This window comes from Pimephales promelas, chromosome 19 (genome assembly GCF_988280905.1).
Source record: "Pimephales promelas chromosome 19, fPimPro1.hap1.1, whole genome shotgun sequence".
NCBI lineage: Eukaryota > Metazoa > Chordata > Actinopteri > Cypriniformes > Leuciscidae > Pimephales > Pimephales promelas.
The window spans coordinates 22194417-22217270 of NC_142787.1; the positions used below are offsets into that span (position 1 = coordinate 22194417).

Consider the following 22854-nt stretch of genomic DNA (forward strand, 5'->3'; position numbering starts at 1 on the left):
AAGTTTCTCCAATCTTCTCAAAACTCTGGATTATGATAGAGGGCTGCGAGACTTTGACCTGAGCGCAAAAATGGAGGCTCTAGACCCTTCCAGAGCTGAGATATCGAAACTCAAAATTTCGACCCGAAAAAAAAAACGACAGTGTTACCCCTTACGTTTTTTTGCGTTTTCGGGCGAAAAATCAAGTTTCTCCAATCTTCTCAAAACTCTGGATTATGATAGAGGGCCGCGAGACTTTGGCCTGAGCGCAAAAATGGAGGCTCTAGACCCTTCCAGAGCTGAGATATCGAAACTCAAAATTTCGACCCGAAAAAAAAACGACAGTGTTACCCCTTACGTTTTTTTGCGTTTTCGGGCGAAAAATCAAGTTTCTCCAATCTTCTCAAAACTCTGGATTATGATAGAGGGCCGCGAGACTTTGGCCTGAGCGCAAAAATGGAGGCTCTAGACCCTTCCAGAGCTGAGATATCGAAACTCAAAATTTCGACCCGAAAAAAAAACGACAGTGTTACCCCTTACGTTTTTTTGCGTTTTCGGGCGAAAAATCAAGTTTCTCCAATCTTCTCAAAACTCTGGATTATGATAGAGGGCCACGAGACTTTGGCCTGAGCGCAAAAATGGAGGCTCTAGACCCTTCCAGAGCTGAGATATCGAAACTCAAAATTTCGACCCGAAAAAAAAACGACAGTGTTACCCCTTACGTTTTTTTGCGTTTTCGGGCGAAAAATCAAGTTTCTCCAATCTTCTCAAAACTCTGGATTATGATAGAGGGCCGCGAGACTTTGGCCTGAGCGCAAAAATGGAGGCTCTAGACCCTTCCAGAGCTGAGATATCGAAACTCAAAATTTCGACCCGAAAAAAAAACGACAGTGTTACCCCTTACGTTTTTTTGCGTTTTCGGGCGAAAAATCAAGTTTCTCCAATCTTCTCAAAACTCTGGATTATGATAGAGGGCCACAAGACTTTGGCCTGAGCGCAAAAATGGAGGCTCTAGACCCTTCCAGAGCTGAGATATCGAAACTCAAAATTTCGACCCGAAAAAAAAACGACAGTGTTACCCCTTACGTTTGTTTGCGTTTTCGGGCGAAAAAGCAAGTTTCTCCAATCTTCTCAAAACTCTGGATTATGATAGAGGGCCACGAGACTTTGGCCTGAGCGCAAAAATGGAGGCTCTAGACCCTTCCAGAGCTGAGATATCGAAACTCAAAATTTCGACCCGAAAAAAAAACGACAGTGTTACCCCTTACGTTTTTTTTGCGTTTTCGGGCGAAAAATCAAGTTTCTCCAATCTTCTCAACACTCTGGATTATGATAGAGGGCCGCGAGACTTTGGCCTGAGCGCAAAAATGGAGGCTCTAGACCCTTCCAGAGCTGAGATATCGAAACTCAAAATTTCGACCCGAAAAAAAAACGACAGTGTTACCCCTTACGTTTTTTTGCGTTTTCGGGCGAAAAATCAAGTTTCTCCAATCTTCTCAAAACTCTGGATTATGATAGAGGGCCGCGAGACTTTGGCCTGAGCGCAAAAATGGAGGCTCTAGACCCTTCCAGAGCTGAGATATCGAAACTCAAAATTTCGACCCGAAAAAAAAACGACAGTGTTACCCCTTACGTTTTTTTGCGTTTTCGGGCGAAAAATCAAGTTTCTCCAATCTTCTCAAAACTCTGGATTATGATAGAGGGCCGCGAGACTTTGGCCTGAGCGCAAAAATGGAGGCTCTAGACCCTTCCAGAGCTGAGATATCGAAACTCAAAATTTCGACCCGAAAAAAAAACGACAGTGTTACCCCTTACGTTTTTTTGCGTTTTCGGGCGAAAAATCAAGTTTCTCCAATCTTCTCAAAACTCTGGATTATGATAGAGGGCCGCGAGACTTTGGCCTGAGCGCAAAAATGGAGGTTCTAGACCCTTCCAGAGCTGAGATATCGAAACTCAAAATTTCGACCCGAAAAAAAAACGACAGTGTTACACCTTACGTTTTTTTGCGTTTTCGGGCGAAAAATCAAGTTTCTCCAATCTTCTCAAAACTCTGGATTATGATAGAGGGCCGCGAGACTTTGGCCTGAGCGCAAAAATGGAGGCTCTAGACCCTTCCAGAGCTGAGATATCGAAACTCAAAATTTCGACCCGAAAAAAAAACGACAGTGTTACCCCTTACGTTTTTTTGCGTTTTCGGGCGAAAAATCAAGTTTCTCCAGTCTTCTCAAAACTCTGGATTATGATAGAGGGCTGCGAGACTTTGGCCTGAGCGCAAAAATGGAGGCTCTAGACCCTTCCAGAGCTAAGATATCGAAAATCAAAATTTCGACCCGAAAAAAAAACGACAGTGTTACCCCTTACGTTTTTTTGCGTTTTTGGGCGAAAAATTAAGTATCCCCAATCTTCTCAAAACTCTGGATTCTGATAGAGGGCCGTGAGTCTTAGACCTGAGTGCAAAAAATTAGGCTCTAGACCCTTCCAGAGCTGAGATATCGAAACTCAAAATTTCGACCCGAAAAAAAAACGACAGTGTTACCCCTTACGTTTTTTTTTGGGGGCGGAAAATTAAGTATCCCCAATCTTCTCAAAACTCTGGATTCTGATAGAGGGCCATGAGACATAGACCTGAGTGCAACAATGGAGGCTCTAGACCCTTCCAGTGCTGAGATATCGAAACTCAAAATTTCGACCCGAAAAAAAAAACGACAGTGTTACCCCTTACGTTTTTTTTTTGGGAGAAAAATTAATTATCCCCAATTTTCTCAAAACTCTGGATTCTGATAGAGGGCCATGAGACTTAGACCCGAGTGCAAAAATGGAGGCTCTAGACCCTTCCAGTGCTGAGATATCGAAACCCAAAATTTCGACCCGAAAAAAAAAAACGACAGTGTTACCCCTTACGTTTTTTTTTTTGGGCGAAAAATTAAGTATCCCCAATCTTCTCAAAACTCTGGATTCTGATAGAGGGCCATGAGACATGGACCTGAGTGCAACAATGGAGGCTCTAGACCCTTCCAGTGCTGAGATATCGAAACTCAAAATTTCGATCGAAAAAAAAAACGACAGTGTTACCCCTTATGTTTTTTTGGGGGGGGTGAAAAATGAAGTATCCCCAATCTTCTCAAAACTCTGGATTCTGATAGAGTAAATGTTTTAACTGTTGAAAGTGTAAAGGAGTTAGACAGTATAGTTGTGATTTTGCTGTAAACACGTTTTATTATGTATAGCTAGTTAACAGGGGAGCTCCCGTAAGTACACGTAACGTTACGTTTCTAAAGTGGATTTACATAACAGTACACCTTTATTTAAAATGTCTTTTACATCAGGAAGGAAAATATTGTATAACTATTGAAGATGAGCACATCACAACATGAATAATTCATCTGAGTGTAACATTATGTGTGTTGTGCTCTTATGTAGGATAATTCACTGTTGTCAACACTGTTTACATTAGACAAATGTGCTATAAAGAAGGCAAATAAACAAATCTATAAAGTAACTAAACATGATATTTAATTTGTCCCTTATTAGTGTTGATATATTGAGTAACATTTAAGTTGGATTAAAAGTGAGTTAACACTTCAATCTCAGCCTATACATGCAGTGTTGAGCTCGTAATGTGAATCTTGTCTGTATGTTACAGGGACAGAAGAACACATGTGTGTTTATCCGGTGGAGAGAGGCTCATGATGCTGAATGCTGTCATCAAAGGCTTTGAGTGAGTATACTACAGAAATGGATAACAAAATCTATTTAATCTTAAGTTGTAGTTTATTTGAATGATTGTAATTTTCAAATGGAGAATTACAACACTTTTCTGATTCCTGATTTCTGTGCATTTGCTGCAGAGCTTTTGTGGTGGAGCAGGACCTGCAAGGAAAGATGATAGCAGTATTTGTTGGGGGGAAAAAAGGTTTTAGGGATTTTACTCAAATATAAAGTAAGGTTATTTTTAATACATAAATCAAATGACATTGTGCTGTTAAAATGACTGCTTTTGTTTAATGTTTGTGCATTTTTGTAGGATCTGAAATGTCTGCAGACTGGTGTGAGCACTGAGGATGAGGAGCCCAGAGCTGAATCCTGGAAGTGGTGCCATGGATGAGACCCTCCATCTCTCCACCTGCCCTTACGAGAACCTCCATTTCTTCATCTGCCCTTATTGCCTCAGATTGTGAAGCGCTTGCAGTAGGATGTGGTGTTCAGCACCTGTAAATACATGCTTGTAGTTTGAATAAAGCTTTTTTTTATGTGTTGTTGATTTGTATATGCATTTGTTTGTGATGATTACTTTTTATGTGTTCTTTTACTCATTTATTCATGTTTCTTATTGTTGTCAGTATATAAAATATAATTATTTAATTAATGTATGCATTAATGTCAATATCTCAGCTCTGGAAGGGTCTAGAGCCTCCATTTTTGCACTCTGGTCTAAGTCTCATGGCCCTCTATCAGAATCCAGAGTTTCAAGAAGATCAGAGCAACTCAAAATTTCGACCCGAAAAAAAAAACGACAGTGGTACCCCTGTCGTTTTTTTTTTTTTTGGTGCGAAAAAATAAGTTTCTCCAATCTTCTTGAAACTCTGGATTCTGATAGAGGGCCATGGGACTTAGACCTGAGTGCAAAAATGGAGGCTCTATACCCTTCCAGAGCTGACATATTGAGATATTTATAATGGCATAAATGCTACGTGGGATCTCAGTATCTCAGCTCTGGAAGGGTCTAGAGCCTCCATTTTTGCACTCAGGTCTAAGTCTCATGGCCCTCTATCAGAATCCAGAGTTTCAAGAAGATCAGAGCAACTCAAAATTTCGACCCGAAAAAAAAAAAACGACAGTGGTACCCCTGTCGTTTTTTTTTTTGGTGCGAAAAAATAAGTTTCTCCAATCTTCTTGAAACTCAAGATTCTGATTGAGGGCCATGGGACTTAGACCTGAGTGCAAAAATGTAGGCTCTAGACCCTTCCAGAGCTGACATATTGACATCCCACGTAGCATTTATGCCATTATAAATATTTCAATATCTCAGCCCTGGGAGGGTTTAGAGCCTCCATTTTTGCACTCAGGTCTAAGTCTCATGGCCTTCTATCAGAATCCGGAGTTTCAAGAAGATTGGAGAAACATATTTTTTCGCAACAAAAAAAAAAACGACAGGGGTACCACTGTCGGTTTTTTTTTCGGGTCGAAATTTTGAGTTGCTCTGATCTTCTTGAAACTCTGGATTCTGATAGAGGGCCATGAGACTTAGACTTGAGAGCTCTGGGAGGGTTTAGAGCCTCCATTTTTGCACTCAAGTCTAAGTCTCATGGTCCTCTATCAGAATCCAGAGTTTCAAGAAGATCAGAGCAACTCAAAATTTCGACCCGAAAAAAAAAAAACGACAGTGGTACCCCTGTCGTTTTTTTTTTTTTTGTTGCGAAAAAATAAGTTTCTTCAATCTTCTTGAAACTCTGGATTCTGATAGAAGGCCATGAGACTTAGACCTGAGTGCAAAAATGGAGGCTCTAAACCCTCCCAGGGCTGAGATGTTGAAATATTTATAATGGCATAAATGCTACGTGGGATGTCAATATGTCAGCTCTGGAAGGGTCTAGATCCTCAATTTTTGCACTCAGCTCTAAGTCTTATGGCCCTCTATCTGAATCCAGAGTTTCAAGAAGATTGGAGAAACTTATTTTTTCACACCAAAAAAAAAAAAAACGACACTGTCGTTTTTTTTTCGGGTCGACATTTTGAGTTGCTCTGATCTTCTTGAAACTCTGGATTCTGATAGAGGCCCATGAGACTTAGACCTGAGTACAAAAATTGAGGCTCTAGACCCTTCCAGAGCTGAAATATTGACATCTCTCGTAGCATTTATGCCATTATAAATATCTCAATATCTCAGTTCTGGGAGGGTCTAGAGGCTTCATTTTTGCTCTCAGGTCTAAGTCTCATGGCCCTCTATCAGAATCCAAAGTTTCAAGATGATCAGAGCAACTCAAAATTTCGACCCGAAAAAAAAAACCGACAGTGGTACCCCTGTCGTTTTTTTTTTTGGTGCGAAAAAACAAGTTTCTCCAATCTTCTTGAAACTCTGGGTTCTGATAGAGGGCCATGAGACTTAGACCTGAGTGCAAAAATGGAGGCTCTAGACCCTCCCAGAGCTGAGATATTGAGATCCCACGTAGCATTTATGCCATTATAAATATCTCAATATCTCAGCTCTGGGAGGGTCTAGAGCCTCCATTTTTGCACTCATGTCTAAGTCGCATGGCCCTCTATCAGAATCCAAAGTTTCAAGACGATTGGAGAAACTTTTTTTTTCGCACCAAAAAAAAAACCCACAGGGGTACCACTGTCGTTTTTTTTTCCGGGTCGAAATTTTGAGTTGCTCTGATCTTCTTGAAACTCTGGATTCTGATAGAGGTCCATGAGACTTAGACCTGAGTGCAAAAATGGAGGCTCTAGACCCTTCCAGAGCTGAAATATTGAGATCCCATGTGGCATTTATGCCATTATAAATATCTCAATATCTCAGCGCTGGGAGGGTCTAGAGCCTCCATTTTTGCACTCAGGTCTAAGTCTCATGGCCCTCCATCAGAATCCAGAGTTGCAAGATGATCAGAGCAACTCAAAATTTCGACCCGAAAAAAAAAATGACAGTGGTACCCCTGTTGTTGTTGTTTTTTTGGTGCGAAAAAATATGTTTCTCCAATCTTCTTGAAACTCTGGATTCTGATAGAGGGCCATGAGACTTAGACCTGAGTGCAAAAATGGAGGCTCTAGACCCTTCCAGAGCTGAGATATTGAGATATTTATAATGGCATAAATGCTACGTGGGATCTCAATATCTCAGCTCTGGAAGAGATTTTGAGATCCCACATAGCATTCATGCCATTATAAAAATAGTGGGTTCGCGGATGGTGGAATTTTGGGACTGCGCTTGGTGCTACGGACCCCGGGGGGGCTGCTGAGTGCAGTAAAATTGTTTTTTTCACGCCAGGAACTTTAGTTAAAATGTAACACAAACATGTAAGTTTCACATTTGAGGGGGTTAAACCATGACATCTACACGTTTTCCAAGGTGGACCAACGTGATTATTTCACGTCTTGTTGTGATACCGGGTTGCAACACCAGGTGTGCCAATTTAGATTTATGATGTAGTTAGCAAGTGTTTGTAAACAAAGCACATAGCTATATGAAAATACTCAATAAATTCAATGTTCTTTTATGTTGTGTGACGCAAAGCAGATTTTGAGTGACTAAGTTATTGATTTCATGTATATTAATCTTATTTCAGAAACCTTGCACTGGTCGACTACCAATATTTCCAGTATGAACTTGTAATTGCTCATTGCTTATGTTCAGAAACCACAACCACCAACAAAAAGATGGGGTGTCCCGACCCAAATGATGATGACCTATGATAGATCTAATCGAATGATCCAAAACTGTCTAAACATTAAGAATTGTGTTACTAGTGACCAGAACTAACCTGTCATATAATAGTCCAGCAGGCTGTATCACCAATGACTCTAAGCTGGTAATCCCCATTACACTGGTGTGGTGTCCCAATGTACCTCTAATGCATGTCAAATGTATCTTTTATCTGCGAAGACCTTGAGCAGTAGCAGACAGCCACAAGCTTTGGCCCAAAGAAGCCAGACGTGTACACACAGTAGTATTCTACTGAAGCAGTACATTCGCCATCATCCTATGACTCACCCTCGAGACTTCTGACTTGGATAAACAATTATCGGAATGTTAAGTTTATTTGATGGTTCTTTCGTCTATCTGTGGGCTGCTTGTTGGAGTTTGAACTCAAATTGTGTTTGTTTTGGAATTTGGCTTTGCTGTGTCAGGATTAAGTATTGCTTAACCATTTTTGGAAATGGCAGGTTTCACTTTTTCTTGTTGTGACCTTTAAGTGCATTTCCTGAAAAAAGAAAGATAGAAGACCTCATAAAAAGCAGAAAGTTTTATGACTCAGACTCAACAACATGCATATAATTATGACTTAGGTTCCATAACGAAATGCATTAAAGAAAATTTGTAGCACAGTATGTAAATATAAATGGCACCAAGTTCTATTAATTTACAGAGGTGGACAGTAACAAAGTACATTTGCTTGAGTACTGTACTTAAATGCACTTTTTGAATATCTGTACTTTACGTATTATTTTTTTTCTGGAAACTTTTTACTTTAACTTCACTACATTTGAATGACAAAATCGTGCTTTTTACTCCAGTACATTTCTGTCAAGGTCTTTGAGTAGAACGTAAAGTCAGTCAGGGGAAGATTTTGGTTGCAGAGATTGCATTTTGCAAATCGGGTTGACGTTAGAACCCAATGTCAGCCCAATGTTTTGGTTGAAAATGAAAGTCGGGTTGCGATCAGAACACAACTGATGTTGGTTTCTGACTTTAACCGATTTTCATTTCATCATCTGTCCAAAGTTGGAGATTAACTTCAATATGACGTTAGACGGCATCAACCCAATTTTCATTTTCATTTTTGGGATTGGTCTTCTAAATGCGAATTTTGTCATTGTTTTGTAGCACACTAGCTTATAGAGTAAGGCTAGCATATTCATACTAAAAGCCAAAAAACTTTAAATAAGGCACTATTTGAGGGAACAGCCATTTGGGTGTCCGAATTGTGGACGTTATTGAGTGCACTTATTCAATCTCACATTCAATCCGATTACTGGAACTGTGTTCTAGAAATAATTTCGATATTGATACCAGGGTATTGGGGCGAAATCAACGTGAATATTATTACTAGTCTTCTCAACTAGATGTCATCCTTTTTTTCTACAACGGGGGTCACTGGATTTAACCTATTTTAAAAGAACACACAAGGCATATATTAACATTCTTTAAATAATATAACAGCAAGAATAACACTGTATATAGCATCCCTATACTAACACAAAGAAACTTATTTAAAAGTAAGTGCAAAAGTAAAAGCATATGAATATTGTTTGAGGCACCGATACATGGACATTTCATACCAATCTGATTACAGCAACCTGGAGTCCAGTTTTAGTCGTTATTCAGTCTTAGCCTTTAGATCCATTTATGTTACCTGCACTGCTAATCATCACCTCATAGACTTGGATTGCATTTCAAAACAGGATCAGGGCTGGGGTCAGTTCAAGGTAAGAGCTGCCCATATATGGTCAACACAATGAACAAAAAATAAGCAAGATAGTTCAACTGAAAGAAGAACGAGAAAATGAGTATAGTGGTGATTTGGAATGAATCGACGTAATCTGTCTTTTACCTAAGGTCATAATCCTTTTAATAATGCAGTTGTATAATAAAAATCAGAGACTAAAACACGCAGCACATGACTGATGCAGCATATCCATTTTCATCCTCACTTTTTACCCTTTATCATTGTATTATTTTCCTCATTCACATAAATTGATAAATTACCCATTTGCCCAGATAAAGTCCTTAATGTTGCACCACTTGATGAGAAATAGGATCAATTTCAAAGGTAGTCCTGGTCATTAGCTTCACCTATGAAAGGAGACCTTAAGAGCACCACATGTTGAAATACTAACTTGCAGCACAGTTTGCCTTTCGTTTGATATGTCTTTTGTGTTGCATGACAGAGATTACGCTTGTGAGTGATATTCATATCAATCATCTATATCAGTACAGAGGGGCCGCCTGCAAAAAAAAACCCCAAAATATTCTAATGATACAATACATTAAACATTTTATAAAAAGTGGTTTGGTTCGGAGAACCTCCATAATTCATACTGCAATGACGCCTCAGCTGTTGCGGCGTACCTCTGTTGCATGAGAGAAAAACAGCTCGAACGATTAACTTTGATTGGAAACGTGAAACTAATTATGCAACATTTGTGTTTGATTGATTCAAACGATGTTTGTGTGATTGATTGTGATTGGTGCTGGTATTTCTGCTCATGTTACACACATTTGATTCAGCGATTAATCAAACAGAAATTTTAGATCAGTACAGGCTTCCAAGACACTGACACAATTAGCGAGTGAATCAGGTTAAGAAATAGCCCCATTCGAGGTTGCTTATTCGTTAAACAGATCACATTAATCAGTCATTCGGTGTTTAGCTACTTAAGACTGACAACATTAGGTCACAAACCCTTTAACCGCTGTATTTCCTATGCGAAATTAGAGTTTGTTTAGTATCTGCTATACTGTTAAAAAAAGAAAAAAAAAAAGAAAAGAAATGGGCGGATTAGAAACGAAAACATCTGCACTTTGAGAGAACTGACGTTGAAATAAATTGTTGGGACAAGTGGCAAACATAAATCTTCAGTGTTTTTGGCCACTGATGTTTGATTTGACTCAGTGCCTATAAATACGAATTCCAAACTGCATAATCCGTCAGTCGGTCTGATTTAGGTATGGACAGATCGCTTTTTGTATAAAATGCATGATGTTTTTAGCGATTTGTGATGTTGGAATGGATCCTTGCTCTTGCAGTCTCCTCCCACAGCACAGCTGAAGAATATCTAACACTGTCTCCAGCCGTCAGGAATGCCGACCCTCTCGGGTTATGACCCGTAATTAATTGTTTTGAGGGTCTGGCTCCATGTTCTTGGCGTTTGGAGTTGCAGTATGGGAAGGGTATAGCGTTCTCTCAGATATCCAAATTAGATTTGTACTGTTGTTCCAGCGGTCACCGGGCAAATTGAGAGGTTCCCCCTCCAGCCTCGAAAGCGGTCGATAACTTATAGAGACGTCTAGCCATGACACGCAAACGTCTGACATGCTTTTCGAGTGAATGTAAAACACACTGTCTGATGGACAGCCCAGGCTCATGAGTGATAAAGCACAGGCCAGGGGTTTTGGAGTTGTGTTTTTCTATTTATTTTCAAAGGTGGGCAGCCAAGACAAATGTTCTAAATGCAATTCAATCTTAAAAATTCAAGGGAGCTTTTGCTTGGACCATCCGAAGCAAACCGTAGAAGCCTCGGGCCAACATGTAAATCTCTCTCTGACAAATGTTCAGTGAGTCATCAGCGAAGGTTTTGATTGGCAAACTGATCATTTTAGTCATTTCAATGGTTCCTACCAACAGAAGGTTGAGAAGTTGGCTCTCTGGTTCAGTTTCTCTAAATGAAGATGGATGCATTACATCCATGTACACAATATTCTCCTCTTAGATTAGCACTCCAAATTTCATAATTCTATTTTCGAATCATATTTTAGCCCTTGTATGCTGGCATGGCATGACTGTCAGCAGAAACTGTCTGACTAGCTTTTGTGTTGTGGTTACAATCAGCCATTTGCAACAGAGCATTGTAAACAAACAAATTAGCCCTATTATGACTCCCATTGGCGTGCATATGTGTTGTGTATATGTATGTTAATCCAGTCTTGGATGAGGTGGAGATCTCATTCCTTTGTGCTGTGTTCATGAACCAAGCCTTGCATGCTCAGGGAGGGACCCAGAATCCTACACTCCTCTTCTCGTGGCACGAAAGCCTATTGTGTGTCCCCCACCTCTGAAAGAGGCAGACAGATAACCTCCCCGCACACAAAAGGCATGCGCGATGAGGGCAACACAAGCCCGCCGTGATTTCAAGCTTGCCTCTGGGCTGCTTCAGCCACCCGCGAATACAAAGGCGGCTCAGCTGTGATAGAAGCGTTGAGAAGTGTTGTTTTGGTTGTTTTTTGGCAGCCACCCTTACTGATTCATCCTTGACTCCCCGAAAAAAAAAAAACGTCCCTTTCAATTAAAGGCGACGTAAATGGATCCAATCACTCACTATAGTGGCCGTTTCAGAGAATACCATCAGTGCAAATTCCTCTAGTGGTATTGCACCATGACCCGCATAAGAGGCTGAGTTCTTTCACTGTCTATGGACAAAACAGACGGAGAATGATGTTTTCCTTTTCATGCCCAGGCTCTGAAACCCCATCCCTCTTTTCTGGTGTCAGTCGTTCTTTTGTGTCGGCCAGCGGTGGTGGTTATCCTCTTGATACCTGATTCCAAAGAGAGTCTGCTCACTCGGCCATTTGTTCTCCCATCACCTTTGCTCCAGTCTGCATGATAGCCAGGCTAAGTGACCCCCATCCACCTGCCTGTTGGAAAAATCAAGGTTAAGCTGGTTGCTGCCGGTTCAACATGATTACTACCTGGTCAGATTTTGGTCATTAACTGGCTCAAGCTTCTCATTAGCTTTTCCACAATAGTTATTTATTCATAAGCTGGTCAAACTTGACCAATAGTAAGTTTAGACATTCTACCAACTATAATTAGTTGACATGTAGTTGCAGAGTTACTTCGAGTATTAGAACAGCACACTCATAAGAAAATTAGTTGATTGTTAAGGTGGGTAGCACTGTCACCTCACAGCTAGGTCTCTAGTTCGAGTCAAGGCTGGGCCAAGAGTTCTTTCTGTGTGGAGTCTGCATTTTCTCCCTATTTCAGAGTGGGTTTCCTCTGGGTGCTCACCCACAATCAAATATATGTTTATTTTTAAAATTCAGTATTGTAATTGGGAAAGCCCAGGCAACCTACCCCGGTAAAATAATTTCAAAGTAAATTCATGGTCAGTCTCTCGCCAATGGCAAGAGATGACTGCAATAGTTAATGAGAGAGTAGACTGTTAGGTTTGGGTTCCAGTTACTTTGGGGCAAAGTTATTTATGGTTAGTAGAATGTCTAATATAGACCATCAAAATAAAGTGTTTCCTAAGTTTGTGCCAAACTGGTCATTAACAGGTCCAATTTGGTAATGAACATGTCCAGTTTGGTTGTTAGCTAGATCAAACCAACACATTCTCATCCCAAAAAGTCATATAACTGACGTTTTGGGACGTCTTTTGACCATACGTCAATATTCGCCTTTTTAGGGTACCCTTAAACGTCGGTAGATGGCGATCCCGGGCCGTCATACAACTGACGCTTTACCTTTAGCGTCAGTTAGGTGACGGGTTAGGTTTAGGGTTAGGTTTAGGTCTGGGGTAGAGTTAGGATCCCATAACTTCATCTACCGACGTTTAAGGGGGCCCTAAAAAGGCGAATATTGACGTATGGTCAAAAGACGACCCAAAACGTCAGTTATATGACTTTTTGGGGTGAGACTGCGCTGATCAAACAGGTGATCTAGCTTGTTCAGTCAGGTCATTAACTGTATCATAATGGTTAACTTTTTCTGTTTGGTCATTAGCTAGACCAAACCGGTCATTAGCTAGACCAAACCGGTTCCATGTTCAGCCATTAACATGTTCAGTCTGGTCCTTAGCTGGTTAGGGCTGGTCATTATCTGGTACTAATTATTAACTGGTTCAGTTTGATCACTAGCCGTTTAAAAATGGTTATTAATTTGTTCAATTCAGACCAGCAAACAACTTGGTTGCACCACTTTTACACATTCGGACCATCTAATAACCATCTTTGACCAACTGGACGAGTTAATGGCTACCTTGGACTAACCAATAACCAGCCTGGAGCCCTTGACAACCAACTTGGACCAGCTAGAAACCAGCTGTTCCAAAAGACAGCTAAAAGTTTAAGTTTGATTTCCCAGATGTTACAGAAGTTAAAACAATAGAGTATGTATTTGTTGTTTGTGTTCTCACCAAGCTCTCACCAACAAGACAGAATGGGAATCGAGTCATCTGTTCCACTTTATTCTTTAAATCCACCGTCTCACACAGACATACCTGAAAAACAGACACAAAGGGTGCTCCCCAGGCCTCCCAGATACAGGATACCTCTGGCAGATAAATCCTCGGGGATTTCGACTCCATTCCAAGGCTTCTTTTCAAGCATTTCTTAAGGGATTCTCACGGAAATCTTCTGAACTCGGCAGATAAGAGGCACCTCTCCTGACAATCCAAAGTGGCTGCCATGTCACGGAATGAGATAAGGACAGTGGAGATGTTGCTGAGGGACAGTGATGAGTGATGGCATTGACTATAAAGAGCTAAACACTTCACAACTCTTTAAACCACAAGACCAGCATTTCGACGGATTTTCACAATGAGCACATTGTCAAAGAATGTCATAATGTAATTATCATAATCCATCTCTCACAATGTGCAACTAGCAAACATTCAAGAATGTCAAAATTTATATAACAACAAAAATGAGGGATGTTACCTATTGAGTTTCTCTGGAATTATCTAGAGAAAAAAAAATCATATAAAAGGTAATAAAATTACATATATCGACATCTAAACCCAATCTAAACAGGACAGAGGCATGATGGAATTTTAACAGTATGTTTAAGAAACTGTTACACTTGATTCTACATAAAGCCATTCTCTACAAGCTGTGAAGAAACTCTCAGTTTATCTTGACCACATCTGGAGCTAGATGCTATCGCAATACTAAAGCCATGATATTCCTACAATTCACTATTTTTATTTCTCTTCATTTAATCTGAGGCAACAAATCAAGCATGCCAATTCCCAAAAAGATCCATTAATCCTTATCCTGTTAACGGTCACCCCCATTTTTGAGAATGGTCATTAAAATGCACTATTCAAACTTAAATGGTTGTAATTCGAGAATGCTTTGGAATATAGACCCAAGTTTGGTCTTGTTTTAAAGCAGACATTCAGCAGATTATATTATTAGTGAAAGCGCTTCAAAAAATTGCAGTATGAGGTTTAAGTTTTACAGTAAATCAAATATACTGTACTTAATGTTTTTTCTTTTATATAAAATATATATTTCACAAAATATCTTTTACTATAAAAACCAAAGCCACATATCTAACCAAGCTGTGCTCCAAATTTAAAGTTATCACAAAAATTTAAGTTCCCATTAGATTTTGTTTAGGCGTAATACCGAAAATAGGCACCGGGTGACATACAGTACATTCCATTGCATTTTAATGGCACGGTTTTCTGCCGTAACAACTTATTCAATTTCTGTCCAAATATCACTTCTGTCACAAAATGACGATGTATTTTGTCAATATTAGAAAAGGTTTTGATAATAAAATATAAAACATGATGATGCCCAAAAGAATCATCAGCCTGATAAAAGAATTTAGAGTACTGTCGCTATAGTTGTGGCTATAGTAACACAACGTCTAATTTCAAAAGGTTCAAAGAATGAATTATGAGTTCGTAAGCTTTCACACGATACCTAATTTATGATAAGTACTAAAATATGTGATGTAATAAAAAAGGCGATAACAAAAGATTTTAGATTTTATATATATATATATATATATATATATATATATATATATATATATATATACACACACACACACACACACACACACACACACATATATATATATATATATTTGTAAAACAAATCGTAAGATTTGTTTTACATAGTCTGGAGCTGGTTCAAACAGCTGTGTGGTTATCTACGGCCCGTGTAAAACACCCTGGTCAGCATCAATCAACTCCTCACTACTGTACAGGTCCAACAATACAGGTCTGAATGTATGGAAACAAACAATTTACTGAGAAAAACTAAGCAGTTCATGTTTCCTCATCTCAGCCACACTTCAACAAAGCCTTCAAATGCTGGGATGTTAAGTTGTCTTCATGAATTACCCTATTTGTTTCCCTCATGATGTACATAAGTTACTTGACTTTAACAGAAAACAGAGGGGTTTAAATATATTGTCGAAAGACATGGATGTGTGGGTTCATTCTGTCAACACAGACTTCCATCATTGACAGTGTATCTGCCGTATAAGGTAGAATATTCAAAGTCCTCCGCCTGAGTCCAATTAGATTTAAGTCAAATATGGATCTAAAAAGCTTCTCATGTACACAGTTTAAGCAAGTGATATTTGATTCAAGACACTGTAAGAAGTCTATTATCTCTCTGGAAATGAAACTTATTTAACGTAAGGAGGTGCTTAAGAATTTCTTTAGGATTTACAATCTTCATAAGTATCTTTATTTGCAGTTCTAATTTTGCCATCCAGAAACATCTATAACCATGCCTCCTGCTATTCAAGATGCATCACTACAGTTTCAGGGCAAGAAAAACTAAAGTAAAAAAAAAAAAACTTGTTATAAAAGGCGTAGTTTCAACAACAACAAAATAGCTAAAAAATTATTATAATGCAGCAATCCGATCTTGTTACCAACAGAGAAAAAGCATGTAAAGAGGTAAAATACATTGTCAATGAAAAAGTCATCCGAGGAGAAAAAGTTACAGCTCAGAAACAGCACTGCCTACTGGTGAAGACTCAAAATAACTACTTGCCTGTTCTCACAAAATGTTAGTGACATTATCAAGCTATTCTTCAGAAGAAAACAAACAAAAAAATGCACTCTTTTATGTTAATCTGGCATAGATGTGTCTGAGGTTTGTGTGAAGGTCAGTCAGGGATGCTCTCTGCACTAAGATCAAAATGTGGTTCCAAGTTTAGAACTACTAACCATATTGGTGTAAATATTTTGTCCCTGGCTAATACTGCACAAACACTTTTAAGTCCAGGAGATTTACAGCCTTGACATTATAGTCCTGATCCAAACTTTCCAAACAACAAAACGCTTCAGCTGTGAACATCTGGCTATATGTAGCTACATAAACACTGCTATATATAATGCACTACTGTTCTAAAGTTTTTTTCCTCAGCAAGGAAGCATGAATTGATCGAAAGTTACAAGCAAAGACAATTTGGGACTTTTATTTCCACAAAAAAATGTTGATAAGAATGTTTCTTGACCGCCAAATCAGCATATTAGAATAATTTAGCAAGGATCATGTGACACTGAAGAGTGGAAAATTGATCCTGAAAATTCAGCTTTGCCATAAATTACATTTTAAAATGGTGATTTTATAATTGAATGTATTTTTACAATATTACCAGGTTTCATAAAAAAAATACAAAAATAATAAAAATCTACATTTGATTTGCCCCCTTCTCAAAGCTGCAAGCTTGCCCTGTCCATGAACTCCACAAGTTTGTATAAAACCTGATGGTCATGCGGTCCAGAATTATTTTAGATGATCCAAAGAGACTGTCCTTATAGCACCTTTGCATTTGTTATCTTTAGCTTATACATACAGTATGGGATAAGTACAAAGCATTTACATCAATAAAACAGTCTACAATTAAAATGACGATCTGCTCTCAGACAACATGCACTCATGCATAGTAACATGTAATATCCTCTCCACTTCTAATATACAAACTCACATACACCCTATTGCTGATAACAGCACTGCCAAATCCATGTGCGCTGTTTACTAAAAGCTCCCTCTGTACAGCAGGCCAGAACTCCTCTGCAAAACCTCAAAAGAATACATAAAAAAAACTACACACACACACACACACTCCACATCTTTGACATTAACCGCTCAATTTTAGCCAACGCTTCACATTCAGGGAATTTAGACAATAAAAGCATCTTAAAAGGACACTTGAACTGAAATGTCAGGCCTAATAGCCAGGATACGGTACGACGAGGCTTGTACCTTGTCAACATTTATCTTTATTTTAAGAGTGATATGGTTTGGACGAATGCTTTTAAGAGCATCTGCGCAGCAGCTTACAAGAGGTCTTTGGAGATACTGTTTGTGCGCAGTTATCCCCTGCGTTTTAAATCAGAGTAATGTTTAGCCGGCCGAATGATGAAAGGGATTTGTATTCGCTGCATCTGGTGCTCTGTGTACTTAAACTGTTAAAAGAGCAGAACAGGTGGAACAGGTGGGCACGATACAGGACATATAGAGAGATGATCAACTGTTAGACATCCCTTTTATCTGCAGTCACAGCTTCCTTTGGGGATTAAGATTAGATGCCACCATACAAATTAATAGATTGTGTGGAGGCATGAAAAATTGCCAAGACAAGTGCCACTAGGTCATTAGTTACTGCTCATATTTAGACTAAATAGATATTTTGTTTTTAATTATGCGACAATTTGTCTTTTTTGGGGGGGCATGTGAATCCAGCACATACTAAATAGAGCACATTAAGCCTAGTGTGCACAGTAATCTGGCGGAACTGGATTCGATTCTATCTGAAATCGAGATGTGGGTTCATGGAAAGGAGCATCAGTGATGATCTCCAGGAATGTAGATTGAGTAAGAGTCCAGCAGGGGGAAGAAAGCCACATCCTTTGACATCATTGAGACAAACCACATAGTAATTTTCACATTTGCGGTTAAGGAACACAGTGTGCCTAGCTAGCTCCAATCATATTTTATCTGGTGTTGTTCAGCACTTTCAGCACTGGATATAACTTTTAGGGTAATGAAACAGTCATGAAGACCCATTTAAACTGCTTTCAGAAAGCTGCAGAGAACTCTTCTGCAAAACCTATTAGCGTGGCCACAAACATCTACAAGCGCCTCCAGGACATTGGAAGGGCTGGAATCAAGAGAGATAAAGCACATAAACTGCTGAAACTGATAGATGGACCAGACATGGAGAACCAAACTAAAAATGAATTAACTAGTAATAGCTGGAATGTGTTTTGCCCCGTCACAAACGTCCCATACCTTGGCTCGAAGTAAATAAATAAAAGCTTGCTTTGAAGCTTTTTATAGCTCTTTAAAGCACTTTCCCAAAAATCCCTCACCTCTTAAGAGAGATTGGGAGAAGGAGCATGGAGATACCATCATGTCTGAGTGCCACTTGTTGCAAAGGTGAAGGAACCCACATGGAATTGATATCAGAGGAACCATCTCAACCCTTAATTCTAGACATAAACGAGAGGAAAAACACTGACAATGGGTAATCACTGTCACTTGTGCGCAGATAGAAGATGCAAGTGGCTTCTTCAACAGCCTAATCTAGGCATTGTGGTGCCCGCAACGTAGAAGGCATGCGATATTGAGAAATGAATGATCGTTCGTGCCATCGGTTCTCTTATCAGGATGTTTATTAAGAGGGATGTTCTGATACAGTGAAGAGAGAAAAAAACATTTCACAGTATGACATTTCCTCACCATGGCACAATGAAACGTCTGAAGACCCTCCTCCCTCCCATGTATTGCGTCAAAGCAGAATTATCAAAGCATCCTTTCTACGCAAGAACCTGTGTACACAAACCAATCCTGAAGTGGGAGGGAATGCTAAACTCTCATATTAAGCCAAATGATGTTCGATAAATACTTCCTTTTCTTTGCAGCAATTGATTCCCTTTTCACATATTCAAACATACCTGAACCAGATGATATTCAGCATCTAAGCTGCTGCTTATTTCCAAAAAAAATGTACCTTCCTACATCCACGAAATCTACATTAAGGAACAAACTATGTGCCCAATGCTGCTCAGTTAGAGGTGAACATAAGCGGAGGGGTGTGAGAACGGGGATTGTTTTGGTCGAGTTGAAACTGTGGAGAGGTAGGGCCGTTGTAATGATCTAGTTCCTGTATCTCATAGGATCCATTCCATTAAATCCCAGTGGTTAAATTACAGAACATCTATTCAAATCCCTGTCAAATACTGCAGAGGATTATTGCTGGGAACAAATTTGAGAGGACAACAGGGCAGATATACAGTAACTCCTCATACTAACATCACCACTACAGTGACATTCACTTGATTTAAGAGTGGTTGGGGAATACAAATCATCTTTTGAATGAGCCGTAGGTGTTTGGGATTCTGTGCGTAAATCAAGAGATATTAGCTAGAACTTCACTTAAACTCAGTTACGATCCTTCAAAAAACGTGCGCATCTGAAAAGGTTGATTGCTTGCTTGGAACACCACAATATACCACCAGCTGGTCACTTAATGCACATGGTAAGTTCACAAGATATAAACAATTAAGCATGAAAAGGGAAAAAAGCATATAGTTTGGAATAGTCCATGGCTTTCAAACAAATGAGTGTATGTGCATGTATGTAACACGTATGCTAACACTACCACCCTGTTTCTAAAAACTGATTGCTAAGCTATATAAAAATTGAACTATAATACATACAAAGCCAGATGAGAACTGGTTGGATTTATTCATTAATACTAATTAACGTGATTTTGCAATGCTTTTTTCCCCTTTGACCTATTTAACTGGGGGACCCAAAAAAAAAAAACATTTAATGAAAAGAAAAATAAACCGAAGTTCTGTAAAATACAGAATAAACTACATATCTACAGTTTAATAATGAATATGGGTAATTAGGTGCTTGATTCTGGTAGTGCTAATTTATATCTAACGGTTTATTGGGTTTGTTCAATCTCATCTCTGTAACTCATCTGGTGCAAAACCAGGTCAGATCTTCTCTTTTCTCTCTAGCCCTCACGGACCTTGGCAGACAGAGCATCACAAGTCTTCTTGGCATCTCCCAAAAGCATGGATGTGTTTGGTTTGTAGAAGATAGGGTTGTCCACAGCGGCATAGCCAACTCCCAGAGATCTTTTCATCACGATGATCTGGAGGGATGAAAACAGAGTTTGATCCATTTTGTCTTATTAGGGAACAAAAAAAAAAAGGTACTTTATGGAAGAAGCTAGAAATTGTCGCATTTAAGATTACCAATGGCATTTCCTTTGAGTTGAGCAAGCTAATACAATCCGTTTCAACATTAAATCTGTAAAAATATTGGATGCACCTGCACATGAAGTGGCAGGGAGAATGGCTTTATGATTTCTACAAGAGGGCGCAAAAAGAGCTCAAGCTTCCAACATGTAATGGCTATTTAAGTATCTGCCATTTGCAAAATTAAGAGTCATTAGTGTCTCAAACACCAGTTTTTAGGCTGAGCCGGTTCTGGGAAAATTGTCGAGAGCAGTGCTTTGATTGGGAGCATCTGTTTTGGAAGGAGGAACACTTGGTAATTGAATAAGTAAAACCAGAGAGGAGAGCCCTTGCCGCTGGTCTAGCTTTAGTGTTATTCAATACACACAGATATTTGGAACGAATTGACCCTCATCTTGAGACTTCAAAATCAGCAGGCGGATCCTTGTAATATCATCATCTGTCCCTCAAAAGCCCTGCAGATGTTCGATGCCAGGCAGGTGATCGGGATGGCGTTCAAACAAACCCAACCGCTCCTCAAAAGAGTCATGTGACCACTTTACCCAGCCTCAGCATCCCCCAGGACAGGACAACATCCTTTTGTTAAATTATTCATAGGGCAGCTGGTTTCATTTGGGAATGAGGTTACACATGAAGGTCTCTAACAAGGCTGGGAGCAATCAGAAGGGGTGGATGTTGCACGAGATTGAGTATAACAAAACCAACGTAGACAATCGACAGGGAAACTTCATATTCTGCTGTGCTATCGTGTCATCAAAAGCATCACTAGGTTCCAAGTTGGTTGAGTGCTCTTGTTGAGGCTACATATCCAAGTTGCTACAAATAAGGAAGGCTTTAGTTCAAAGCTCTAGTGTTTGTAAATTCCATATGGAATTATGGAACATGTTAACAGGCTACACGCAAATACTCGTGGGAGAAGATCTACGTATTTACACATTTTCGAACGTCAAGCCCCAGTACTTCAAGTGATTTCCCCAGAGAAGATCTGGCTACAATGGGCCTAATGGGCCTGTCATGTGGTGAGGCATACCAGCCCAGCATTTTAGGGAAAGTATCGGTCGGATGCTCTGAAATGTCATCATTCCAGAAAGAGCGAGTCAGCGCTAATGAAAGCAGCGTGAGGCTGTCTAGCTGAAGATACACCTGGACTGTAGCATGGTTACAGAGGGAACCAGCTGTGGGGATGGGATGGAGATTTTCATATCGCTCTGGGTGGAAAAATTAGGGATGTGAAGTATATGAAGTATATCATGTACACTTAAATTATTTTTTAAAGTCTCTTATGATCACCAAGGCTCCATTTATTTGAGCAAATGCAGTAAAAACAGTAATATTGTGAAATATGGCTGTGCGATATGACAATATATATCGGATAGACGAAATAAAGTCTATCGTTTCATATTATGCTCTATTGGTTAAGTCGTGGTGTCGCAAAAAAAAACATTGTTTAAGGCAAAACTTGAACTTAAGACAAAACGGGTGGCTCCGAGCAGGACCAGCCAGAACAAACAGAGCTCATTCCTAAACGAGGGGCTACCCCTGTAGCATGTTTGGTTGACTATTTTATTTGGATAATGAACATGCTGCGATGTCAAGTTAACAATGCTAGAACGTGAGGCGTCGGTGCCTCAAAATTTTTTTTTTGCAAGACTATAATTTTATTTAAAGGTTGCCAGATTTTAACTAAAAATATGCTCACCTGCTTGGACTTCCAAACCTCCAAAACAGGCATGCCAGCAATAATTGAGTTGGGGTCCTCCTGGGCTGCTGAGTTAACCGTGTCATTGGCTCCAATTACCAAAACCAGATCAGTTTCTGAAAAACAGATAATGAAAAGAAAGATGAATTTTACATCCCTCCCAAAAAAAGGCAAAAACCAGCAAAAATGGATATCATACCAGGGAAGTCTTCATTGATTTCATCCATCTCCAGCACAATATCATATGGCACACCAGCTTCAGCTAGCAGTACGTTCAGTTGGCCTGGCATACGACCAGCCACAGGGTGGATTCCAAACCTGAACACAAAACAAACTCACGATATAGATCACGTGACCTTTTGGATCCCCTAATACACACATGGCATCCAAATTAAGCACTTTCTGGCAGTGCAGGTCAGGATGACTTTTCATACACCATGAGCAGGAGTCTTTGAACACAGTTAGGTAGATGTACTTTGGGGTCAGGCTGTTTGCAAGAGGTTAACAGAGAAGGAAATAAGCAGTGGCTGAGGGTATCTTTTTAATGAAAGGTAGTAAAGTGCATGAGCTCAGGGGAAATGGCTTGAAGATGAGTGGACCCTCAGGGTACGGGGGTAGCTTTACAACTTCACTGTAAAAACAGATCACAGCCAACAGGCTTAGAAGAGACAGGAAGTGATGTTCCTGCTTTTTTAACTTATGTAAATTTGTTCCATTTTTATTTGATGTTTACACAGCAGTCACATATGCTTTTAAAACAAAAA

At 39.5% G+C, this 22854-nt stretch overlaps 1 protein-coding gene and 1 long non-coding RNA gene across 2 annotated transcripts in view; one reads left to right on the forward strand and one right to left on the reverse strand.

The window, feature by feature from the left end:
- Positions 1-3586: 3586 nt before the first annotated feature.
- Positions 3587-4323, forward strand: LOC120490869 (uncharacterized). The gene is made up of 3 exons (XR_005625138.2): positions 3587-3697; positions 3828-3919; positions 4004-4323. It is a non-coding gene; the product is annotated as an uncharacterized LOC120490869 (long non-coding RNA).
- Positions 4324-19598: 15275 nt separating this feature from the next.
- Positions 19599-22854, reverse strand: part of nnt (nicotinamide nucleotide transhydrogenase) — a 40782-nt gene continuing 37526 nt past the window's right edge. The window contains exons 20-22 of the mRNA XM_039688019.2: positions 22290-22408; positions 22091-22206; positions 19599-20285 (exon numbers count right to left, since the gene is read on the reverse strand). Coding sequence (XP_039543953.2) covers positions 20145-20285; positions 22091-22206; positions 22290-22408 — 376 coding nt within the window. The 3' untranslated portion in view covers positions 19599-20144. The remainder of the gene's footprint in view (positions 20286-22090; positions 22207-22289; positions 22409-22854) is intronic.